Source organism: Trachypithecus francoisi, unplaced genomic scaffold, assembly GCF_009764315.1.
Source record: "Trachypithecus francoisi isolate TF-2019V2 unplaced genomic scaffold, Tfra_2.0 Contig01554, whole genome shotgun sequence".
Classification (NCBI taxonomy): domain Eukaryota; kingdom Metazoa; phylum Chordata; class Mammalia; order Primates; family Cercopithecidae; genus Trachypithecus; species Trachypithecus francoisi.
The window spans coordinates 99,782-125,962 of record NW_022681439.1 but is presented as its reverse complement, the minus strand read 5'-3'; the positions used below and the strand labels follow the sequence as shown (position 1 = coordinate 125,962).

Sequence of the window (26,181 nt, the reverse complement as noted above, 5' to 3'; positions counted from 1 at the left end):
TCATCAAACACTTCGATTTACCATCAAGCTCCTTGGCTGACAGAAGAATGCAGGTGAGCTCCCTGCTACCTTGGCGTTATCGATCAACCCAAGAATCATTCTATAAAATCTCCAGCAAGCCTTTGTTTCCTGGCAGTCAGCTCCTCTTCCACTGATTCTGCCCATTGCACTCTGGCAGCCTGTTTTCCTACTTTCTCTAATAAATCTGCCTTTCTTTACCTAGAACTGTCTTGGTAAATTTGTTTACCCCGTACCACTGGCCCAGACAGTTGCTGCTCACCCGCAACAGAGAGATAGATGATAGATAGATACATAGATGGATAGATTCTTGCACTATGAGCAATTCTGAGAAGTTCATTTACATGACTCTTCCCAGACTATTTCTGTGTCACTAACCAGCCAATATAGTAGCCACTGCAGGGCATGAAACAGGCCCACTTGCCATGCCTTAGTTGATCTTTGATCAAGAAATATACAGCATCTCAGCTCTGGTTAGGCCACCACTGAGTCCAGGTTTTGATTTAACAGATGAGCAAGCTCCTAGAACTGCATTCCGTCGCCCAGGTTGGCACATGAAGCCCAGACTCTCTGGTAAGCTCACCCATGTTGATAAATTCAGTACAGTCTATAATTACACTCCTCTCTCTTTGGCAGTCACCTTCAGAATCCGTATGTGTGGATACTTACCCCAGATCTTTTCCTTCTAAATTCAATGAGCTGTAAATCTGGTGTGTAACCTTCTGGGTTTGATTTTGTAATATTTTTTCTCTGGAACCTGCAGGAAAGTGGCCAGTTACAGACTTGGGGACAGTGAGAAGGGGAGGGAACATGGTGCTGTGGAATGGGCTGAGCTCTCTCCCTCTTACAGGAAACTCCCTCTGGTGGGGCAATGGCAGGCCTATGAGGAAGTAAGGGTTGTCCTTTTCAGGGGAGTGAGGGAGGGCTGCATCCAAAAATTCTCATTCCTGTTCTCAGGGCCCCGTTTTGCCCCCTGCAGGCAATGCCCTGACTTTCATATAAAGTATTTGGGGAGGCTATGAATTCAAGTAATTTGGCAGCCTATAGATTCTCACCAACCTAGAACTTATATTTCATCTGCCTTAGCACTACTGCTTCAAGAGATAAGAGAATCAAGCCTGTGTCGCGTTAAGAATGAAATGGGAGGTTTCAGTGAAACAAGATCATGTCACTGCACTCCAGCCTGGGTGACAGAGTAAGACTCCATTTCAAAAATAAGAATAAAAAATAAAAATAAAATAAAAGATGATTTGAGTATTTGTTTTTCTTAAGCTCATTCAAATGCCTTCCTGCCTTCTTGAATTCCTCATGCCCTTGGTAGCATTCTCCAGTGAGAACGGTGTTAATTCCCAAAGCCTTGCCCTACTTGGATACCTAAATCCTGCAACTACAGGTGATTAGTTAAATGAGCTTTCTGCTACTGTATCCCACTGGTTGCCAGAGTCCCATTCTGGACTTAATGATGTTACTCAGAATCTTCGTATTTCTCTTGGAATGGCCGGAACAACGACCAACACGTTTTTAAAAATTTAGTTAAAATTGTGAATTGCAGGCAACAGAAAGGAATTCCGGATATCTTAAGCAGAGAAGAACATTGTCTGGAATACAGCAGGGACTGTACAGAATCAGGAGAACCTGGGCTGGAGAATGGGTTTGAATCCTGATTGTCTGAGAAGGACAAGGGCACCTATTAGTGGGAGTGATGTGGCCAGGACAGTGTCACCCCGCCTGTGCCTTTGAATGACTCACTTTGCATTCAGAGTCTGGGATAAGAGTTCATGGTTGATTGAATCTAGGTCACAGGACCAGGCATCTATATTTGTTTCCTGGGGCTACTGTAATAAATGACCACAAACTGGGGGCTGAAAACAACAGAAATGTATTCTCTTGCAGCTCTGGAGGCCAGACGTCCTAAATCAAGTTGTCAGCAGGGCCCTGCTCCCTTTGAAGACTCCACAGGAAAATTCCTCCTTGCCTCCTCCAGTTCCCGGTGGGCTCAGGCACTCTTTGGCTTGTGCCAGTGTAACTCCAGTATCTGCCTTCCGCCCTCTCTCCTGTCTATTATAAAGACATTTGTCACTGGCATGTAGGGCCCACCCAGATAACCCAGGATGATCTCCCCTTGAGTTCCTTAATTACATCTAAAATAAGGTCGCATTCCCAGATTCCAGAGGTTAGGATGTGGGCACATCACGGCGGGAGTACACCATGTCACCAGGGCACAGGGAGTGGGGAAAGCTCCCTGCTCCCGTGTCTGGTGAGAGGCAAGCCTCTGCATCCCACCAGCACTGCACACTACGGAGTTGAGTAGAAAATGCCCTGAGATATTAAAGCCAAAGTAAACCAGATTGCAACCACAGCACTAGTGCCAAAGCCTACCATATAATACAGGAGAGGTACAAGAGAGCATAGGAGAGGAATCCTACATGGGGGGCAAGAAAGGCTTCGTGACACAAGCTGAACCATCAGAGATACTTGGTCTGTTAGGTGGTGTAGAGGAGAAAGGAAATTCCAAGCAGAGAGGGAACAGATGAGCAAAAAGCACGAAGGTATCAAATGTCCAAAGCATTCAGGGAATTTCAAGTCCAGAGGAAGAGCAGTGGCACTAGATAAGGAGCTTGTGCTGGAATATATATCCACGAAGTCACTATGCAGATTCCTTTTGTGTTTGTTTCTTTGATCACTGCAAGAGTTTCTCTATGATAGAAGTAATGCATTGATTTACATTCTGGTGCAAAGTCCTCCTCTCATTGTCACGGAGAAGTCACTGGCTGGCTACTTCAAATGGCGCTGGCAGAGCACAGGGTGCGCGAATTGCGGGTGGGACATCATGAGCGAAGATGCAGATCAGATCCTGGGGGCTTTAGGTGACATGCTCAGGTATTTGGACTTTCTCTTTAGAGCTGGAGAGTGATACACTGGTGATGTAGAGGATGACTTTCAGGACTTGAGTGTGACGGCACGGAGCGTGTGAGATTGGAGACCATTATGTTATCTGCTTCCCCAACCTCAGTTCTTTATTCCAGTGTTGGTTTCTTTTTCCTTTCCTTTTGTTCTTTCTTTCTTTCTTTCTTTCTTTCTTTCTTTCTTTTTTAATAGAAACAGGGTCTCGCTCTATTGCCCAGGCTGGAGTGCAGTGGTGTGTTCATACCTCACTGCAGCCTTAACCTCCTGGGCTCAAATGATCATCCAGCCTCAGTCTCCTGAGTAGCTAGGACTATAGGCATGCACCACCACACCCAGCTATTTTTCAATCTTTTGTAGAGACAGGGGTCTCATTAAGTTGCCCAGGCTTATCTTAAACATTTGAACTCAAGTGATCCTCCTTCCTCAGCCTCCCAAAGCCAGTGTTGGGAGGTGACAACGTTTTCATCAATCTGTAGTGAAATGAGAAAATTAAACCTGATATAGTCAGTTCTTCATAAATTCTGTTCATTTTCAAAGGACTCTCCTTTGGTTTGAGATCATGACTTCCTAAATTTTATGAGGGTAAAATTGTCCATTTGTCTATGAAATTGTGGTAATAGTGAATAATAGGCTTTACAATCTCTGTATCTATCTATTGTATCTATCTATCTACATACCTATCCATGTGTTCGCCTTCAAGTAAAAAATCAGCTGGTCCCTCTAGTTCTCCAGTTGTCCCTTTGAGATTTTTCTGTACTGTGCAATCTGCAAGAGTGAGACCTCCTGGACCAGGTGAGGACTTAATCCCAGGTGGAGGTGATAGGGAAGGGGCAGGAGTACTCACAAGACGGATATGACAGAGCTGGAATCCACATCATGAGATCCATGACAGTCCAGATTCTACTATGTTTTGCATACACATAGACTCTGTGTGAAATTCAAATACATAATCAGGGTCGGACACGGTGGCTTATGCCTGTAATCCCAGCACTTTGGGAGGCCATGGTGGGCGAATCACTTGAGGTCAGGAGTTCAAGACAAGCCTGGACAACATGGTGAAACCACATCTCTACTAAAAATACAAAAATTAGCTGGGTGCGGTGGCGGGTGCCTGTAATCCCAGCTTCCCGGGAGGCTGAGGTGGGAACATCACTGGAACCCAAGAGGCGTAGGTTGCAGTGAGCCAAGATCATACTGCTGTACTCCAGCCTGGGTGACACAGCGAGACTCCGTCTACAAAAAAAAAAAAAAAAAAATCATAATCAGAGTTTATTTAGTTTATTTTTTTAGCACAGGTTGGATATTTCTAGTCTGAAATTCCAAATCCGAAATGCTCAAAAATTTGAAACATTTGAGTGCCCACGTGATGCCACAAGTGGAAGTCACGCCTGACTTCATGTGACTGGTTGCAGTCAAAATGCAGGCACGGGACACATGGTTTCTTTAGCATCTCCAAGGGACAAAAGGCCCTTCCATCCCTCTTTAGATACGATCTATGTTTTCCTCGCATGCCCAAATTTCCCCACGTGAGCATGCTCCCAAAGTGTAATAAAATGACATGTGTTCGGGCACCAACGACGGGTTCCCCACGATGCCCCACATGAGGCCAAGACCTGCGTGCGTTACCCAATGTGGTCTTTTGCTTATTTCCTGCTCTGTGGTGTAAAGATATTGTTGAAAATGTCAAAAAGACCTGCAGATACCCCTATGAGTAACGGTGATGAGAAAAAGGAAGCTTTTATGTAGTAGTGACGATGAAGATGACATTGTCAACACTGCAGAAAAAGCGCCTGTCAATGGCATGGTGAAAAGGTGCGATGGGCTTATTGAAGGACTAGAGCAGTGTGCAGCCATAACACAAGAAATCATGTCGGTTTATAAAATCAGAGAGTTCCAAGACAAAAAAAAAATTCTTAACGAGGCAGGTGACTCTGGAGGAAACATTTTCTTTTTTTTTTTTTTTTGAGACGGAGTCTCGCTCTGTTGCCCGGGCTGGAGTGCAGTGGCCGGATCTCAGCTCACTGCAAGCTCCGCCTCCTGGGTTCATGCCATTCTCCTGCCTCAGCCTCCCGAGTAGCTGGGACTACAGGCGCCGCCACCTTGCCCGGCTAGTTTTTTGTATTTTTTAGTAGAGACGGGGTTTCACCGTATTAGCCAGGATGGTCTTGATCTCCTGACCTCGTGATCCGCCCGTCTCAGCCTCCCAAAGTGCTGGGATTACAGGCTTGAGCCACCGCGCCCGGCCAGGAAACATTTTCTAAACGCCATCTAGCCGGCTAGGTGCAGGGGCTCACGCCTGTAATCCCAGCACTTTGGGAGACTGAGGAGGGCGGATTACCTGAGGTCAGGAGTTCAAGACCAGCCTGGCCAACACAGTGAAATGCCGTCTCTACTAAAATTACAGAAATTAGCTGAGTGTTGTGGCGGGTGCCTGTAGTCTCAGCTACTCAGGAGGCTTAGGCAGGAGAATCGCTTGAATCCAGGAGGCGGAGGCAGCAGTGAGCGGAGATGGTGCCACTGCACTCCAGCCTGGGCAACAGAGCAAGACTCTCAGAGAAAAAAAACCAATAATAAAACCTTTCTAGCAGAATGTCTCCTCATCCCTAGAGGCCCCTCTTCTTGGTCCCTCCACTGCTTCTGATGTTTCTTCTTGCCTTGAAAAATAAAATACAGTGTACAGTAGCCTTTTAATCAAAACACAGCATTGCAGATGGAGACTGAAAGCCTGCCCTTACTTGTTGCTGTTAACAGCTGACACAGGTATCTGATGTTGTGCTGCTCCGCTACCCTGCACACTTTTTAAACAAACTGTATTAATGGTGTGTCCTATTTTTGCTGTTAAGTATTGAAGCGTGAATAAGCATATGAACACGATTGCTTATCAGAAGCATATAAATTTAGAGTCGGGAATGATGGTGCCATCACACGACCAGATTGTCCATATGGGTGGTTGAGATAGTGACACCTTCTCTTTCTGATGGTTCAGTGCACACAAACTTGTTTCATGCACACAATTATTTAAAATGTGGCATAAAATTACCTTCAGGCAATGTATACAAGGTATTATGAAACATCCATGAATTTTGTGTTTAGATTGGGTCTCATCCCTAAGAAATGTCATTCTGTCTATGCAAGTCTTCCAATATCCAAAATCCGAAACACTTCTGGTCCCAAGCACTTCGGTTAAAGGATACTCAAACTGTAATAATCCCATGAGTGCCTCTTTGGGATCAATTGTGTTATAAATTTATTTTATGAAATACACTAATATATAATTTATTGTCACATTTCCCCTTAATTCCATCTTTAGAAAAATCATTAGATAACTTATAGCTTTATGGTTGAAAACCATGATCTTCATTTAAAAGCTCTTTCTTGAGCAACCTCTTTTCAGTAAAATGACTTTGGGATTCCTTGTCCTCTATCCTGCCTAAACCTTCTTTCCTGGGAGAAAAGAGGATGAGTAATACGTGTTCCACTTCCTCTCTGGAAGTGCCTTTCATATGTAATAGCGGAGCAGTCTTCTTCCAAGGTGCTATTTTGGGGGACCTATTACTTTGATCTCAACACAAACTGAGAGCTGTTTTTGTCAAATTGACACCAGCAGCCAATGGCTGGGGGAAGCCGGCCGCTACATTTTTATTTTTCTTCACTCTCGTGTTTGATTTTCTTGTTCATTTCTAACATTCTTTCATCTACAAAACCAAAATGAATTGTAATATAGTTGCAATGAACATGGCCTTATCATTGCCTGAGGAGGAATGGCCTTTGGTAACGGATCTCACCATCAATATTAAGCCGCCAGCTCTCTTTTCCTAATTTTTACATTATCCTCTTACATCCACTCCCTGAAACACACGCACACACACTCACACTCCCCACCCAGATGTTGTCATGTTCATTTCCCCTGTTTCGTTTTTGGGGCTAGTATCCTACTCTTAATGAAGGCCATTTAGACACGTACTCCTTGAAATTTTTCGAGGAAAACAACGTGCTCTCGGGGTATTTGATTTCTTCCCCTGAGGTAAACTCCCCTCACGTTGCTCACTTTTTTTCAACATGGTTATCAGGAGTAACTTTCTAGTCCCTGATGGGATTTCAGAGAGGATCATATTCTCCAGATGCAACATATTTTGTTGTTTTGAAGCTCTGAGTTTGTTCTGCTCATAGGATTTCGAGGAGAGATGCCAGCTGTTCCTGTCCTTAGCATTTCCATTGTAATCCCTCTGGTGTATCATTAAGGAGTTTTGTGTAGAGGAGAAAATATTTATGAGGTTGTTTTACTTGCTTCATTTTTAGAGGGAGTCAGAACCAGAGTCCAAGTGTCACCCCAATCTAGAAAAGCTAATATTGCTTGCTGTCTATACTTTTGTATCCACCCATCATATGCTTACCCCTGGCTATGGTTATTCAGCTGTTACTCTGTGTTACTCCTGAATTAGTCTGTAGCTTCTAGAGAGTAAGGACCACCCATCTTTGTTTGTCTTACAGTTACCAAAGCATCTGTTGCCTAGTAGGTGCTTAGTCAACATTTCTCAAATGAAATTTAATTATAATAGAGCTCTAGCGTACATGGTAGTCTCTCCTCTGATGCTAACATCTATGAGACTTAAGAGTTTGTGATTCTTCCTCTTCTAGCTCCATTTCTTTTCTTGCTGTATGTATTCTCTTTGGATTTAATATACTTAGTGTCTCTAATGGGCTATGTACTAGGATAATGATTGTCTTATTTATTTTATTATTTACTGATTTATTTAGTTTTTTTGGGATGGAGTCTCACTCTGTTGCTCAGACTGGAGTGCAGTGACATGGTCTTGGCTCATTGCAACCTCTGCCTCCCAGGTTCAAGCGAATTCTCCTGCCTCAGCCCCTGAATAGCTGGGATTATAGGCACGTGTTACTGCACCTGGCTATTTGTAATTTCAAAAAAAAATTACTGTATTTGTATTTTCAGTAGAGATGGGGTTTCACCATGTTGGCCAGGCTGGTCTTGAACTCCTGACCTCAGGTGATTTGCCTATCCCAGCCTCCCAAAGTGCTGGGATTACAGGTGTGAGCCACCATGCCCAGCCAGTGATGATGTTTAAATGAGGTTCTCCTGAGCTTCATGTCCATCTAACTTTGTGAGAGACCACAATTATTACTGAATGTATAACACTTTCATACCATCATAAAGTCAAACCTTCATAAGTCTGTGACCATCTGTATATATTTGTGTGCGTGTGTTGCTGTTATTGTTGTTGTTATTCATTTATTGGCTTTGTGTCTTTCTTTTTGCATATGCTATTTCATATGCCTGGAATCACCCACTTCTCCTTGTCACCTGGCTGACCCTACTCATCTTTTGAACTTCAGTTTAGGTGTCAGCCCCTTGAAGGAGCCTTCACTCCCCCTTCCCACTGGAGGCTGGATTAGTTGCATCGCCTATGTGCTCCTGTAGCACTGGTGCACACCCACATCATAACATTCATCACACCAGATAAGGGGTATTGATGTTGTGATTTTGAACACTACAAGTGACCTAAAGGTCCATGATGTTTAATAATTTGCAATGACACAAAATAATTATTTTATAATGATTGTATAAATATATGATTATTGTATTAGTCCATTCTCAGGCTACTAATCAACACATACCTGAGACTGTAATTTATAAAGGAAAGAGGTTTAATTGACTCACAGTTCAGCATGGCTGGGGAGGCCTCAGGAAACTTACAATCATGAGTGGAAAGGGAAGCAAACATATCCTTCTTCACATGGCGGCAGCAAGGAGAAGTGCCAAGCAAATGGGAGAAAAGCCCCTTATAAAACCATCAGATCTTGTGAGAACTCACTCACTGTCATGAGAACAGCATGAGGGTAACCACCCCTATGATTCAATTACCTCCCACCAGGTCCCTCCCACAATACATGGGGATTATGGGAACTACAATTCAAGATGAGATTTGGGTGGGGACACAGCCGAACCATATCAATTCTATTATTTTGTAGATGATTATATCAAATAATCTTGATTCTTGGTATTAAATAAGGCAAGGCATGAGTTTGGGGAATCACATTAGATTAGGATGTATCCATCCCAGAAGTAAATGTTCTCCTACACTTTAATTTTCTATTTATTTGTATGCTTCCAATATTAAATTCTGGGGTCCTGAAGGTGGTGAGAGCTATTTTATCTCTATCCTTAGTGCCTTACATCCACCAGAGATTCAGTTAATATTTGTTGAAAAGATGAATGTGTATTTTTAATTTAATACAGATAATTCTTTTTTTTTTTTTTCAAAAATCTGGCTTTGCCCCTGAGCCGTGGTTTGAGGTGCTGACCCTCTTCCCAGGAAAATACATGCATGGCTCATTTCAGAAGGTTTAAGGTAGAGACCTTGCCCTAGAAGATGGCCTCCTGTTTAGTCAAAGAGAAGAAGGGAAGAAATGTGTTTCTTTCAATACTAAATAGGACTGATTTGATGAAAAGACTCAATTGGAATTCAACTCCTTTGAGATAGATACGACCCCATTCTATCTTTGCCCAACAACTTCTTGGAGAAGGTGATATGATTCATGCACTTTAGACAAAGGCAAATTTGGATCCTAATTTAGGAAAATGAAGCAAAATCAGTCATATCTGTAGGTGTTTTGGGTGCCTGATTTGGGCATATAGACAAACCTCCTGCCCAGGTAGCTTACATATGCCTCCTACTTCTATACTAGCTACAATTTCTCTTCTCGTTGGTACTCTTACTGATGGGGGCATTCAAGACTTTGCCTTCAGTGGCTTATCTGAGAGGTCTAACACATTTAGGCACAAATGCCTGAAGGAAAGGCACAAATGCCTGAAGGAAAAGCGTGTAGACAACCACATTGTCTGATGACAGTTGACTGCCCAGGTCAGAGCCTGGCAGGGTAAGTCCGAACAGAGAGCTTTTAGCTTCTCCCTGTCATAGGGACTCAGTTAGCAAACATCATCTCTCTTATAATTAAGGCAGGCTCTAAAATTGCATGAGCAAAGATGAGGTGCTTTGGTAGCTCTTTCAAAATGTTTCTTAAATGCACTTCTAAAAAGTTAGCTTCTGTGGCTCTCAACGGCACAGATCATGTGCCTACATATGAGTGAGACGTAGCTGGGCTTAAAATCTATAGGCAAGTTCTGAAGACTAGAGAGAAGCTCTCCAAAGCACATCCAGATCAATGATTTTTTAAATAGGGGCCAGGACTGGGGTGGGGCTGGTGTAGGGGAATGTTGGGGGAAGCCACATGCATCTCTGAGTAGGAAAGCCACATGCACCCTGCCATCGTGAGAATCACTGAGAGTAATGAGAAGTACAGTTTGTGGCAGTGTGGTGAACACACAAGCGAAAAGGAAACTAGGAAAAATGGTTGCAGGCTGGGACTTAGATTATAGTCCATTCACCCCACTTGCAGACAAGTAATTAGAGTCCAAGGTGTTACAGGATGGGCTTTTCCTATCACATCAGGCATCTCTTGGGATCTCATTGTATACCACAAGACCTCTATGTTACAAAGTGGTTTCTGGTGCATTGTTTTTTTTAATTACTAAAAGTTTTTTGATGGGTTTCATGACAAACTCTTATGAACAAGAAGAAAAATGTGAACTATGATGAATAACAACAAGTACTTGTCAAAGTGACATGAAAGTAGCTGGTAATATGGAAAATATTGAGCAGTCCAATTGTACTGGAATGATTTAGTACAATTTAGTAATATTGTCTTAGATAGTATACATTTAATTGAGCCCCTGGAATCAGAGATGACTCTCAATGTTAGCAATTTTCCCAGGAACAAGATGAAATCATTCAATTTAATTTTAGGAGAAAGTATTGTATGTTTTACAGAAAGCTGAGGAATTGATTTATTGGCCCTCAATAAATTGATTCATTGATTTGAACTACTTTTATAATTCTGGCACACTCCACATATTAACAATTCTTTCTAATCCCTACTTGGCTGGGTAATTTATGCATAGGTCAGGAAGTCAACCTGGGCTGTAGCTGGTTCCATATACTTATCATGTGAAATGACATTTACTATTTGTTTTCCTCTGATAGGGCCTGTGCTCCCATCAAGACTCACACAAGTGGTTTATCATGAGAAGGACTGCACTATTTGACTTCACTCCTACAAGTTTTCATTGACGTTACACATTGAGAAAGTTATGAGAAGCAACTGTCACTCTCTGGAGGTGGGGGCTGCCGTGGTTCACAAAGACAAGAGGTAATTTTCCTGTAATCACAGGATGACTCAGGTTAGTAGCTTTCAGCCCTTCAGCAACTCACATACCATGAGGCGTTTTTAGCAATGTGCATCTTTAGCGAATCGAATTCTTCCCAATCCCTATAATTTTAAATTTATGACAATGTGATATAAAGTAAGTTGGAATTTGTTTTTGCATAAGGTGGAAAACAGTGTTTGAAAGTAGTTGTACGGGGTAAGTAAAAATTATAAGAACATATTTAGCATTTTTAGAAAGCAAAATGCTCTTGTAGGACTTAAACATATTTTTAAATGAGATTTTTATCACACAAAAGTTTACAGTATCGTTTGTACTTGGAAATGATATATAGATGTTAAGTGTGAAGTCGCATGTATTAAAAAGTAAAATTAAAAAGCTATGCATCTTGTAATTAGGTCTTTTTTATAATATAAAAGACCTGTCTTTTAACTGTCTGGGCCAACTTGCATTTTCAGTTTAGAATTGTAGTTTAAGTACGTCTTTGAATTTTAAAGCAGAATTTTATGCTCTCTTTTTTTTAATTCTGTGTCCTCTGTGGCATTTATAATAGGAGAGCCATTTCCAGTATTTATATTTCTTCTTAGTTATGAAAAAGTGACCGTTGTATGCCTAGATTGTACCTACAATATAGACCTGACTGGATGCATTGGTTCATGCCTATAATCCCAGCACTTTGGGAGGCCGAGGCAGGTGGATCACCTGAGGTCAGGAGTTCAAGACCAGCCTGGCCAACATGGTGACCCTGTCTGTACTAAAAATGCACAACTTAGCCAGGCATGGTGGCGGGCCCCTGTAATCCCAACTACTCAGGAGGCTGGGGCAGGAGAACTGCTTGAATCCAGGAGGTGGAGGTTGCAGTGAGCCAAGATCACGCCACTGCACTCCAGGCTAGGCGACAAGAGCAAGACTCTGTCTCAAAACAACAACAGCAGCAACAACAACAAACCTCTGGGGCAGCAAATCAGAAAACACAAAATAAAACTGAAAAAGCTCAGTCTTAGTTCTGCTTTCCTCCAAGTGCCCACTGACTCACAGCTGGCTCTTCAGGATTTATGACCAAAGAGTCAAGGACCAGCTTGTACAGAGTAAAGTACTGCTGTTTTGCAGAGGGAGCTAAGAAACAGCTCCTTGATTCATTGGCTCTACAATTAATTATTGAGTGATGCTCTGTGTTCTGCACTATCCTAGGCTCTATGATGTACAGATGAGACATAGGTATAGATATATAAAAACATCACATTTCCATCTCTGCCCTCCAAAAACTTATAATCTAGTTGGGCACATATATATAGTTGAGAGTTCATGACAGTATCCAGAAAAATGCCCTAAGAGTGATACAGATAATAAGTTTGCAGCGTATAGAAGTCCTGGGGCCGGGCACAGTGCCTCACACCTGTAATTCTAGCACTTTGAGAGGCCGAGGCGGGTGGATTGCCTGAGCTTAGGAGTTTGAGACCAGCCTGGGTAACGTGGTGAAACCCCATCGCTACTAAAATACACACACACACACACACACACACACACACACACAAGCCATGTGTGCGGCGTGCGCCTATGATCCCAGCTACTCAGGAGACTGAGGCAGGAGAATTGCTTGAACCCGGGAGGTGGAGGTTGCAGCAAGCAGAGATCGTGCCACTGCACTCCAGCCTGGTGACAGAGCAAGACTCCATCTCCCCCCGCCAAAAAAAGAAAAAAAAAGTACTGAGACGGATGATTTTTATCTGTAGTTATCCATGAATCCTTTATGTAGGAGGAAGAAACTGTGCTAGACTTTGCAGACCAGAAGATTTTGGCAGGAGGAAGTGATAGGAGAGCATTGCAGGTGAGAGAGAATACACTGCTGGCTTCAGCAAAGACCTGAATAAGGTCCCGAGCAAGTCCCACTTGGGAAAAAGTGAGTAGATTTGTGTGGGTAGAGCTGAGAGTTTGAGGTACTATAGTTGCAGGATATAAGACTGGAAAAGTGGACTGGACCAGGTCAGGGAGGCTTTTCATGACAGACTGAGGAGTGCAGGTGCTATCCAGTAGGCAGTAGAGTTCCCCTGAAGGGCTTTCAAGAAGGAGTGAATATTATCCAATGGGTTATATAGAAAAATTAACCCTGCACTGGCATGAAATACAGATTCTAACCAACTTTTCTTGAATTCATAGAAGAAAAATCATGAATTGTAGCCAGCAAATCAGGAATGGCACGTGTGCTACATGGTCTACGCTGTTACCTTTTACTATAGGAATGTGTTGTGTCTCCAGCCAAGTGGACATTAACAGAGAAGGTTGTGTTGCCAACTCCCATCATTATGAATATATTAGAAGGGAGAGATGTAGGGGGTGCAGAGACAGCAAAAGGAACAGACAGACCAGCTAGACTAGCTGAGATACTAGGGGATAGCAGTACAAACAGAAAGACAGAAAGGGGGCAAAGGTGCCAGCACTGCGACAACTTTGATCTTCTAGGCTGGCATTCCAATAGCACATTGCCATCTCAGTAGATTCTTTTGCTCCAACAAGAGTCCCTTCATCCATTTGTGATGAATCCTGTTGGCATCCCTAGTGGCCATGGTACCTCTCTTTCACTGTGGACCCCACTGGGGTAGATGCTGTTGTTGTGAAGGAGCATTCAAGTTTGTAATACTTTAGTCCTTTTGCTATACACGTCAAAATGAACTAAAGCAAGGAGGAGGATGTGTTGGGAATGCCTAAGTAGCTGGCACAATAAAAGGAACCGCTGCAAACCAAACCTCAGGAAAGTTACAACTTGGGATGAGACATGAGGATCTTTGCTTCCGGGCTGAGCCATCAGCAGTTCTGCTCCAACCTCTTGTCAATTTCCTGGGCCAGGGAGAATGACTGTCCGAGACTGGATCATGTACCCACCGCACTGCCACTGTCAGTGTGCCTGGCAGGCCCCAGTGACACTTGGAGTCTGAGAGAGGTGCAGTTCCCCAAAGGAACAGAGGATAAATAGAGGCTTTTAAAAGTATTTTAGAGGCCGGGCGCGGTGGCTCAAGCCTGTAATCCCAGCACTTTGGGAGGCCAAGACGGGCGGATCACGAGGTTAGGAGATCGAAACCATCCTGGCTAACACAGTGAAACCCCGTCTCAACTAAAAAATACAAAAAACTAGCCGGGCGAGGTGGCAGGCGGCTGTAGTCCCAGCTACTCCGGAGGCTGAGGCAGGAGAATGGCGTGAACCTGGGAGGCGGAGCTTGCAGTGAGCTGAGATCCGGCCACTGCACTCCAGCCTGGGCAACAGAGCGAGACTCTGTCTCAAAAATAAATAAATAAATAAATAAAAGTATTTTAATCTCTAAAGAGTCTGCAATTGCAAATAGTGGTCATATGTGCGTGGCTTCAGGCTTGGCAAGGGATCAGCTATTCCCCAGAATCTTAGATCTCCAAAATTATTTTTCACTACTACCTCTGATGGACCCTCTGCTCTTTCAAACTAATGTCTTTTTTGTTTTTTAAAAAGATACTGATATTGACTAGAAGCTTTTTCATTTTTTAAGAAGACACTGATATTGACTAGAAGGTATGAACTAGGCAATACCTTCATGCCTGCATGCCTCTAGCTCCGTGGATTAAGCGTCTTTTCTCTTTCTCCCTTTCCTTTCCTTCCTTCTGTAGTGGTCAGCTCTTCAAACACATCAAGTGTCCCAAAGTGACATGATTTATACGCCTTACTTATGTTAGAATTCTCAAGTTTGCTACTTTCCCTGAAAAGCAGGCTAAGAGGACCTGAAAAGCAGTGACTTGTCCGCCTTTGGGGAACCCTGGAATTGATTCTTCTTGCAAGTGCAATTTAAATGACAAGAAACGAACATTTTCCTTTTTTTTTTTTTATTTGAGATGGAGTTTCACTCTTGTTGCCCAGGTTGGAGTGCAATAGAGCAATCTCGGCTCACTGCAACCTCCACTTTTCAGGTTCAAGCAATTCTCCTGCCTCAGCCTCCTGAGTAGCTAGGATTACAGGCATGCACCACCATGCCTGGCTAATTTTTGTATTTTTAGTAGAGACGGGTTTTCTCCATGTTGGTCAGGCCGATCTCGAACTACCAACCTCACGTGATCTGCCCACCTCGGCCTCCCAAAGTGCTGGGATTACAGGCGTGAGCCACCGTGCCTGGCTGAAACAAAGATTTTCAAATCTTGCCTTACACTTCTAGGCTGAGTTCCAAGGCGCAGTTCCCGGCCTCTCAAGCATTCATTTGAAGATGGGTCAGCTTACACACACATAGGGCTCACTGAAAATTTCCCTTTTTAATACTTTCCTATTATTCTGGAAATGAATATAATATATTAAACTTCAAAACAATACAACTCTAGACTTTCTAGAGCAAGAATTTTTAACCTTTGGCATTATTTTGTTTTAGTTTCTTTCTTTTTTTTTTTTTTGAGACGGAGTCTCGCTCTGTCGCCCAGGCTGGAGTGCAGTGGCCGGATCTCTGCTCACTGCAAGCTCCACCTCCCGGGTTCATGCCATTCTCCTGCCTCAGCCTCCTGAGTAGCTGGGACTACAGGCGCCCGCCACCTCGCCCGGCCAGTTTTTTTTTGTATTTTTTAGTAGAGACGGGGTTTCACCGTGTTAGCCAGGATGGTCTCGATCTCCTGACCTTGTGATCCGCCCATCTCGGCCTCCCTAAGTGCTGGGATTACAGGCTTGAGCCACCGCGCCCGGCCTGTTTTAGTTTCTTAACACAAAGGTTCAAGCAAGTTTCAGTTGCAGTTAGAAGTCGTCAAAATCTAATTTCCATTAGTGATAAATGTGTAAAAAGTTATATGCGCAATTGATATTTGATTGCATAAATCTAGTGTGAGTGCTAATTGGAGTAGATATAAACAAATATATACAAAATTATATATTTTTACCTTTTCTTTTCTTCTCTTTATTCTTTTTTTTTTTTTTTTTTGAGACGGAGTCTCGCTCTGTCGCCCAGGCTGGAGTGCAGTGGCCGGATCTCAGCTCACTGCAAGCTCCGCCTCCCGGGTTCCCGCCATTCTCCTGCCTCAGCCTCCCGAGTAGCTGGGACTACAAGCAACCGCCACCTCGCCCGGCTAGTTTTTTTGTATTTTTTTTTAGTAGAGACGGGGTTTCAGTAGACGGGGGTTTAGTAGAGACCATGTTAGCCAGGATGGTCTCGATCTCCTGACCTCGTGATCCGCCTGTCTCAGCCTCCCAAAGTGCTGGGATTACAGGCTTGAGCCACCGCGCCCGGCCTATTCTTTATACATATTAAGTCATAGCTCTTAGCTCTTTGTCTGCTTTTCTTACTCCCTGTTTCTGGCTTTCTTTGCACTAACATATATGAACCACATGATAATCATTCAATACATATATTCATTACCCCGTTTCTTCTCCTTTTACTTCCCCTGGTTTCTTTCTTCTTTTCCTTGTCATTCTGTCTTGATCCTTTTCTTGATTTTTATTTAAAAAACTTCATTGATACATATTTTTGTCTTCTTTGTGTCGTTTTTGTTCTGGGTTTGGTTTTTTTGGAGGGAACACTGATTCTTCTGTTAGTTGTGTGTGTTTCGGGAGATTCACCATCCAGATATCAATTAGGCCCCACGTCATTGTTGTCTTAGGTTCTAAGGCTTATAAATACTATAATTTTTTCAGAAAGATTTTATTCTCTGCAGAATAAAAAGCTCAGCAGATTTTTCCAATAACTGCACATAAAAAGAGCCACTTAAACAGTAGACTAAATATTACAGATGATCCACATGAGAGTAATAAATGGGGACACTCAAGTTTGTCCATACATTCTTCCTAAGGTACTGAAGTAACTGAGAATTGTCTTAATGAGTAACAGTAACAATGAAACAGCAAGGTAATTAGAGAATGAAAGTAAGTAGCAATAGCAACCACCTGCTGCTACAAGCGGAGGATCTTGTAGCCTCCTTCCTGGACCTTTACACAATTTTATGTTCCCATCTATTTATTGAGATCAGTAATCCTCATATATTATTATAGTTGTGCTACTTGGAAGCTGTGGCTGGCACAATTCATCCTTAATTTCACTTTGAGTTATTGAGTAAAGCTATTCAATGTGTAAGAAGATCACAAATATAAGGTAGGTAAAATGAATTTCCTTCCTCTCATCATACTGATGAGTCACTTACCTGCTGCCCTAACTGAAACAACTTCTTTATTGAGAGCAAATGGACTCTATTCTTCACTGGTTACTGGATAATCTGGCATTGGACATTATCTCATTTAAGTCACTTATTTCTTCAGTTAGATTTCTTCTGAGCTAAAACTCTCTCAGCAGTTTCTGTATATACTATGACATAATCTTATTGAATGGGGATACTGCTTTGACCTTTCACCTGATCTTTGAACCCAGTGATCTCCAGTTTCTAGCTGCCCAGAAGGCACTGACTGGATGGCATTCATCCCTCAGGGGAATGGCAGAACACGGATGAGAGAGAATACTCTGCTCAGTTTCAAGTTCTAACATGGTTTAAAATACATAACAAGGCAATTGCCTGAAAGCAAAAGGCAGTTTTAATTGAAATATACATGGACCAAAGTACATATATCAGAAATGTACAAATAGATGAATGAATTTTTCATAACCTAAGCACCCTCATGTAACCAGAACCCACATCAAGAAACAATATTACCAGCACCCCAGGACCACCTCCCGACCCCCAGTGCTCCCTGCCAGGTGCTACCCCAGGCAGCCTCTATCCCACTTCTAATGGCCCACACTTGTTTTATCTGTTTTTGCACTTTTTTTTTTTTGTCTTTTTGAGACGGAGTCTCCAGTCTGCCCAGCCTGGAGTGCAGTGGCGTGATCTTGGCTCGCTGCAAGCTACGCCTCCCGGGTTCACACCATTCTCCTGCCTCAGCCTCCTGAGTAGCTGGGATTACAGGCGCCTTCCGCCATGCCCGGCTAATTTTTTGTATTTTTAGTAGACATGGGGTTTCACTGTGTTAGCCAAGATCGTCTCAATCTCCTGATCTCATGATCTGCCCGCCTCGACCTCCCAAAATGCTGGAATTACATGTTTTTGTACTTTATTTTATTTTATTTTCTCTGATCTATTAGCTCATGTTTTTGTACTTTCTATAAATGGAATCCTACAGTGTGTATTCTTTTGTGGACTTCCCTTTTAATATGATATTTATGGAATTTTTATCGTTTTGATATTTGTCCCCTCCAAATCTCATGTTAAAATGTGACCCCCAATGTTGGAGGTGGGGACCATTGGGAGGTGTTTGGGTTATGGGGGTGGATCCCTCACGAATGGCTTGGTGTCCTCCTGTGGTAATGAGTGAGTTAATGCTCTATCGGTTCACATGAGAGCTGGTTGTTTAAAGGAGCCTGGCACCTCCTCCCCTCTCTCTTGCTCCCTCTCTGACCTTGTGACACACGTGCTCCTCAGTCACCTTCCACGATCAGTAACAGCTTCCTGAGGCCTCACCAGGATCCAAACACATGCTGGTGCCATGCTTGTACAGCCCGCAGAACCGTGAACCAAATAAACTACTTGCCCTTATAAATTACCGAGCCTCAGGTATTCCTTTACGGCAATACAAAATGGACTACTATAGGCATTGATCCATATTGTTGCATATGGTTGAAAACTTTCATTCTTTTAACTCTGGTAGCATTTCATTCTATGAATATACCACAGTTTATTTGATCATTTCACTGATGATGGGCACATACGCAGTTTCCAGATTTGTGCTACTTTGAAGAGTGCTTCTTTGGATGTTCTAGCGCATGTCTTGAGGTGAATATAGGTGTCTGTATCTTTTGGATATATGTATATACCTTTAAGAGTGGGGTTGCTGGGCCATAGGATATGCATATATTTAGCTTTAGTTATAACTGCCAGGCAGTATTCCAAACAGATTGAAACAACTCACATTTCTTCCAGCAGTGTATTAGAACTCACCAATTCCATATTTCACCAGTGCTTGATATTCCTTGTGTTTTTCATTTCAGCCATTCTTTTGTATAGGTGGTGAGATCCCATCGTGGGTTAAATTTGCGGTTCCCTGATACTAGTGAAGTTAAGCCCCTTTGTGTTTCCTGCCCATCTCCTGCCCATTGTGAAGTGTCTGTTAAAGTCTCTTGCCCATTTATCGGTTGTGTTGTCTGTCTATTGCTTTTTTATTTGTAAGGAGTTGTGTATATTCTGGCTACTACTCAACTGTCAGCGGTGTGTACTGTGAATACCTCTTCACACTCTGGGGGTTGAATTTTCCCTCTCTTCATGGTGTGTTCATTTTAATATAGTCTACTTTATTTTTCCTTTTATGGTTAGCACTTTGTATGACCCTTTGTAAGAAATTTTAACTTACTCCAAGGTCGTGAAGACGTTCTGCATTTTCCTCTAAAAGCATTATTGTTCTATATGATAACAAGAGGTTTTAATTCATAAATGTATGTCAGTATTTGGAGACAGAACTGTTTTAAAGCCACGTGTGTTTTCCATTGAGCTAAAACATAGAGGACTCACTGCAGGGAAGAGTGTGGTACAGAAAGAAACTCAAGATAGAGGTAATGGAAGTTCCCGTCACAAACGAATGAGAAATCCTTTCTGATGACAGGGCTAAGTGCTGATAGCCTATCACCTTGGTCTCTGTGCTAATGTCTTAGGAGGAGCGGGTATAATAAGCACCATCTTGAGGACGTTCAGTTATAGCACCTCCTCCCTGGGGACAAGGAGCCACTCTTGGGGACAAAGCCTTCTCAGAGTTCACTAGATTTCTGTGGCTCAAGTACAGAGTCTCATCTCCTTGATGAGACAATAGAAAAACCTTTTCCCTGGAAGCCTTTTCAGTTCCTCGGAATATTTTTACTACTTGCACCTGGGTGTGAATATGTTTGTAGCTTTCCAGTGATCATTAAGAAACTGGAAAAACCTGGGAAAGCTTTTTATTTTTATTTGTCGACATATCAAATACTCAAAGTTGCCTTTGAAATTGTGGCTGTTGGATATATATGTCAGTGTCCACCTCTCTATCCCTGTTTCTTTGCCCAGAAACATGACATTAAGAAAGATTGTTCAGAGGCTGAGTGCAGTGGCTCACGCCTGTAATCCTGGCACTTTGGGAGGCTAAGGTGGGTGGATCACAAGTTCAGGTATTCAAGACCAGCCTGACCAACATGGTAAAACCCCATCTATACAAAAATACAAAAATTAGCTGGACGTGGTGGTGTGTGCCTGTAATCCCAGCTACTCAGGAGGCTGAGGCAGAAGAAGCTCTTGAACCTGGGAGGTGGAGGTTGCAGTGAGCCGAGATTGCACCACTGCACTCCAGCCTGGGCGACAGAGCAAGACTCTGTCTCAAAAAAAAAAAAAATTGGGAAAGAAAAAGAAAGATTGTTCAGGGTAGGGGAAGATAGGAGGGTTAATTTACTGTGGGAAGGATATGTTCATTATCTTGAGTATCTTGATGGTTTCACAGATACATACACACATACACACACATATGTGTAAAAACATCAAATTATATTCTTTAAATATATGCAGTTTGTTATATGTCAATTATACCTAAATAAAACTGTTAATATGATTTAAAAATGTAAAAGAAATACTGTTTAATTGGCTAGAGTTCCATCATTCATGTATTCACTAAACGTATTTAGAGCTGTTATATTTAGGCCCAGTGCTAGATACGATGGGCTAACCAAAGATGTGTGTGAAATCCTATTTCTTCTTTAGCAGTTCAGAATCTAGTAGAAATATTTAAGCCATTATAATACTTTACAGCACACAATATATTTCAAGTGCTATGGAATTATGATTGTGGAGATTATGTTTCTTTGAGAAGGTAGAGAAGACTGTAGGTAGAAGTTGCCACTTGGTTCACAATATTAAGTTCAAAAAAGTAGGATGCAAAACTGTATCCAGTTTTCTCTCGATTTTTTAATAATACATATCTATGAGAAAGAAAACTTTTAATCTTTATGAAGAAAAAAGGGGGAACTTGTATGGTAACAAGTTGTCATCTAATAAAAATTGATGTATACTTTTTACTTTTTCATGATCTAGATATTTTGCCGTTCATATGATGAACTGAGCTGTTTATTCCTTTTGGTGGATGGGGTTAGAATACCCATGATGTCTCTCCATCAAGAGTTCTGAGGGACCCAGGCTGATGCCTCCAGGACAAGGAACCTTTCCTTGCAGAGACAAGGGATAGGGAACTTGGCAAGCAACACACTGGGATCACATTTATGCCATAGCAAGTCACATAGGGTTTACCTGAATTCAAGTAGGTAGAAAAATGTTAGCCTAATCACATGCCCAGGGCAGGAAAAATAAACATTCGTGACTTCTCAATAGAACCCTGTTGCTAGAAGCAGGAATTGCCAATGTCCTTCTCTTTGTTTTTCAAGTCTTGGGAAACATGCCAGGCCACTCACTCTCCTGTTAGTTTTCTGTCACTTTCTCTCCTCTCTTCCATCCTCCAAGGAATAAATGCTAGAAATAGGCAGAGTTTGTGGGGCAAGGGAAGGAACAAAGATGATTCAACGTCTGAGGTCTGCTCTTCTGTGCCTACAGCAGCTTCCCCCGGCAAAGTTAGTTGTATCTTTGTCTACTCAGTTTGATTTGTGTTTTTGTTATCATATTTATGATTTCTTTTGATCATTAGCATTCAATTTTGGGGGTTTGATTTAAGGTTACATTGTAAGCTTTACAGGTTGCTTGAAAAGTAGCAATAAAGGTAAGATATTACAACATTGTGTGTCAGCATCACTGCACACTACTTATTTAAAGTATAAAATAATCATTTCAAAATGTTAATAAAAAAAGCAGTTTGCCTGCCTTTGGAAAGGTGTGGTTGTAGAAACAGAAATGAGTTCAAGTGAAGAATATTTGATTCAAAGTTAGGAAATGTGGTACCTCAGGGCGCAAGGGTGGTACTCTAAAATGAACAGGTTTCTTGCGAGTTGAGTGACCCTGAGACCCTGTCCAGAGCCTACACAGGGACTAGAACTAGAATATCGTCTACTAGACTTCCGCAGTCCTTCTGCCTTTCCCCCCGCCATGTTATGAAGCATCCCAAACTCTCATCTTGTTTTTTTGTTTCCTACAGCTACATTCATTTTGCAGAAAAATATTCTTTTGGTTCATCCATATGTGCATGGCTAAAAATGGACTCCCTAACACAGACTCCAAGTGATCACAACCAACCACTTGCGGTCATTTGACTATTCAGGCCTTTTAGTTCAAATTCTCAAGATTGGGTCAGTCTCACCCATGGACTAGTTCCCGGTAGGTCTGGTTTTCAACCTGGGTCCACTCAGTGAGGCGGGGATCCCTGGAAAGAGGAGGCACAGGCTCAGAAGCAGGTTCTCTTGGATCGACAGCAATGAGCAACTCTGATGTGCATCCTTCTGACTTTCTAGTTAAAATGTTTACCGTCTCATACTTTTAGTCATTTTATAAACCATCTTAGAAGTTATGATTTGTAGATAACATACTTCACTAAAACTACATGAATGAAAAAGGATGCTCAGGAAAAATGCTTCCTTTGTTTGGGGGACGTTCTTAAATTGCAAAACATTAAATTAGCATTTCCAAAGTGTCTTCCGCATAATATTATTTCCTAAAAAGACAGGAGGTGTTTAAAGACAGAAAGAGTATATTAGACCCAGTAATTCTGAGAAAAGATTTTTCAAAACTTGTAGTATGCTGGGGTGCATTTTGAATCTCAAAGGAGGGACACAATGTGAGGCTTTAAATACTGACATTTTATGTGGATTATTTTATGGGTCTGCAGTTTGACAGCACACAGATTAGGAATTCTGGCTAATCCAAACCCTTTATCCCTCGCTTCATCTGGAATCCTGTGCTCCTGTTTTAGTACTAGTCTTATTAGCTTAGTCACACTTTCAAACTCAAGGAATTTGTTTATATACATAAAATTCATGTGGAAAATATTGTAGGAAATTTAAATCCACAGCGTTTAAAATTTAAATCTGCAGTGTTTATAAAGTTAACTGGAAAACATAGATTCATATCGCTTATACACTTAAAAATAACTCTCTTTTAGGTTACCTGAAAACTCAGGGCAAGATCTCAGGGGGTGCTGTTCAGATACTACAAATTCTGAGCTTGAAATTGGAGTCATTTTTTAAACTGCATAGTGCAAGGAATCCAGTTTATGTTGGTTACCACTTAACATTTGCAAGTGCAGTAAAGAAAAACTTACTTGTTCTGTAAATTGTATTGCTTGATTGATTCCTTGAGGAAGGGGAAATGTAAATAGACTAAAATCTACTGAGATTTTGATTTAAATGAAAAGCACATAGTGTTTCTGTTTTTCTCTTGTGTGGGCAGTTCTAGCCAGTCATATGTTTACTTTGTACATTTCAGTTGAAGGTGCAACATAAGCTGTTTCAATTTGGGTGGAAGTTTTGTCAGACCTCACAAATTGGATTTACACTCAGGAGTTTGCTAGAATTTTTTGCAGGGGCTGTGGGTTGGTTCATACTGATTAAAGACAACCTATTACATTTTAAGAGTAAATCCTGAATAGCTCTTCCTTGAAACGGAAGAAATGATGGAATTATATTATCATCATTTGGTGATACTTGTAGTAATAATTGGGGCAAGAGTCATTGGTAGATGCTAAAACTGGCGGGTGAGCAAATAAGAAACAGTATTTGCATAGTCTGAAAGTCTCTCTCCATACAGGGAAGTAGCTTGGCAGATACCATCTTACCCAAGAACTTCCCACTTCCCAGGACGGGGTAGAGGTGTGGGGACAGAGGCTGTCCAGGGAGAGTCCCTTCTCTCTAGTTACACTCCCATCTGCCAGTTTGCAGGTGTCGGGTCCCCTCCCTTCCCCAGCTCCTCAGAGTGATCACTCCGTCTGCTAACAAAGCCAGTACTACCCTCTGTACTCAGAGCTAGATTCCATTCTCGTTAGGTGTTTATTTGATCATTTGCTGCGGGTCTGCTGTGTCCTAAGTGCTGGGAACTCAGTATTAAATAGGACAAGTCCTTGTTCTCCAGAGTCTTCCTGCGGACTCTGCCAGAGAAAAATATCTTATCTGAATTCAACGATTACAGGACTCTGTGATCCCTATAGAGGTATGCGTGGGATGCAATAGCTGATAGCCATCAGTAGGGCCAAATGGGTTATTAAATGATTGAAAATACTTTCCTACTGGTTGGTAAAAGCCACAACCTGAGCCCCTGGCCACTTCCCTGGGATAGCCCTCACTCACTCACATGCCAAGATAGAATAGAATCATGACAGAGTAAAGCCCAAAACGGGACCTGCACTCATGCTTTTCTTACTCTTTCCCTGTTGCCCTTATCCTGCCTGGAAGGTCAGGAAAGCCTTCCTGGAGGAGGTGATGCCTTTTCCAAGAATGACTAGAATTTAGCCAGGTGAAGCATAGCATCTGTTCAGGCCCCTGGATGAGAAGGAATGTGTCACCGCTGAGAAACAACGGGCCATTGGGTATTATGGCTAATGCTGAGGAAAGATGGTGAGAAATGACCCTTAAGAAGTCTGATGAGGCTAGATCAGAAAGAGCCTTATGTGCTCACCTAGGCCAGCTGAATCCAATGGGACAAGCTATAAAATGCCTCTGAAGAAGTTGCAGGTAAGAATTGAGGGGAGTGGCATGGAGTAAGACGGCCAAATGGAAGGCTCCACAGATAGTGTGTCCTCTCTCCACCACCCTCCCGAAAAGCACCTACATGAGAACCAAAAATCAGGAGAGCACTCACAGTGCCTGGTTTTGACTTCATATCACTAAAGGAAGCACTGAAGAGGGTGAGAAAGATGGTCTTGAATTGCCCATGCCATCCCTCCTCCAACCCCCTGGCAGCAGCCATGTGGCATGGAGAGAGAATCTGTGCTTAGCGGAGGGAGAGCACTGCATTTGTCCAACACTGTATCCAACTCAGTGCTGCCCTGTCACAGTACAAGGCAAAACCGTGGGGCTGAACTCAGCTGACACCTGCTCACAGAGGGAGCATTGAAACCAGCCCTAGCCAGAGGGGAATTGCAGATCCCAGCAGTCTGAACTTGAGTTCCTGCAGGCCTCACCACTGTAGGCTAAAGGGCTCTGGGGTACTAAATAAACTTGAAAGGCAGTCTAGGCCACAGCTCGTAGGTGAGTCCTCCTGCTGAACTGGCCTCAGAGCCAGTGGACTAGGTGGGGAGGAGGGAACACCACCTATGGAAACACCAGCAAGGACTACTAAGAGAGTGCTTGCACCAACCCCTCCCCTACCCAGGCTGCACAGCTCCTGGCTCCAAAAGAGAGCCCTTCCTTCTGCTTGAGGAGAGGAGAGGGAAGAGTAAAGAGGAGTTTGCCTGGCATCTTGGATACCAGCTCCGCTATGGTAGGAAAGGGCCCAGCCAGAGTCCTGAGGCCCTCTTTCCAGGCTCTACCTCCCAGATGACATTTCTAGACACTCCCTGGGCCAGAAGGCAACCTGCTGCCTTGAAGGGAAGGAGCTAGTCCTGGCAGAACCCATCACCTTCTGACTAAAGAGCCCTTGGGCCCTGCGTAACTAGCAATGATACCCAAGTAGTACTCTGTGGACCTGGGTGAGACTGAGTCTTGCTGGCTCCAGATGAGACTCAGCACATTTCCAGCTGTGGTGGCTGTGGGGCAAGACTCCTGCTTAAGAAAAGTGGAGGGACAAGGAAAGGGGACTTTGCCTTGCACCTTAGGTACCAGCTTGGCCACAGTGGGGAAGGGGTCTTTGGAAAGGGGAGGGAAGAGTGGGAAAGGCTGCATCTCGTGGCTTGAGTGCCAGCTCAGCCACAGTACAATAGAACACCAAGTAGACTTCTAAGGTTTTTGACTCCAGTCCCTGGCTCCCAGACAGCACCTCTAGACCTGCTCATGGCTTAGGGAACTGGCTACAGAGGTTACAGTGAGCTGAGATTGCGCCACTGCACTCCAGCCTGGGTGATAGAGCGAGACTCCATCTCAATAAAATAAAATAGAATAAAATAAAAAACAAAAAGGACAAAATATCTGAATAGACAATTTCGCAAAAGAAGA

General features: G+C 42.8%; 1 protein-coding gene and 1 long non-coding RNA gene across 4 annotated transcripts in view; one reads left to right on the top strand and one right to left on the bottom strand.

The window, feature by feature from the left end:
- Positions 1-26,181, top strand: part of TRMT9B (tRNA methyltransferase 9B (putative)) — a 72,570-nt gene that overhangs the window by 28,196 nt on the left and 18,193 nt on the right. For 2 of the 3 annotated variants that reach the window (XM_033176723.1, XM_033176727.1), the window contains one exon: positions 10,989-11,154. In XM_033176723.1, the coding sequence (XP_033032614.1) occupies positions 11,096-11,154 (59 nt within the window). In that variant the 5' untranslated portion in view covers positions 10,989-11,095. Of the gene's footprint in view, positions 1-10,988; positions 11,186-26,181 lie in introns of all 3 variants that reach the window. The other variant, XM_033176730.1, reaches the window with a different exon arrangement.
- Positions 21,536-22,559, bottom strand: LOC117062861. Its single transcript, XR_004428608.1, has 2 exons — positions 22,401-22,559; positions 21,536-21,622 (listed from the first exon to the last, which is right to left on the bottom strand). It is a non-coding gene; the product is annotated as an uncharacterized LOC117062861 (long non-coding RNA).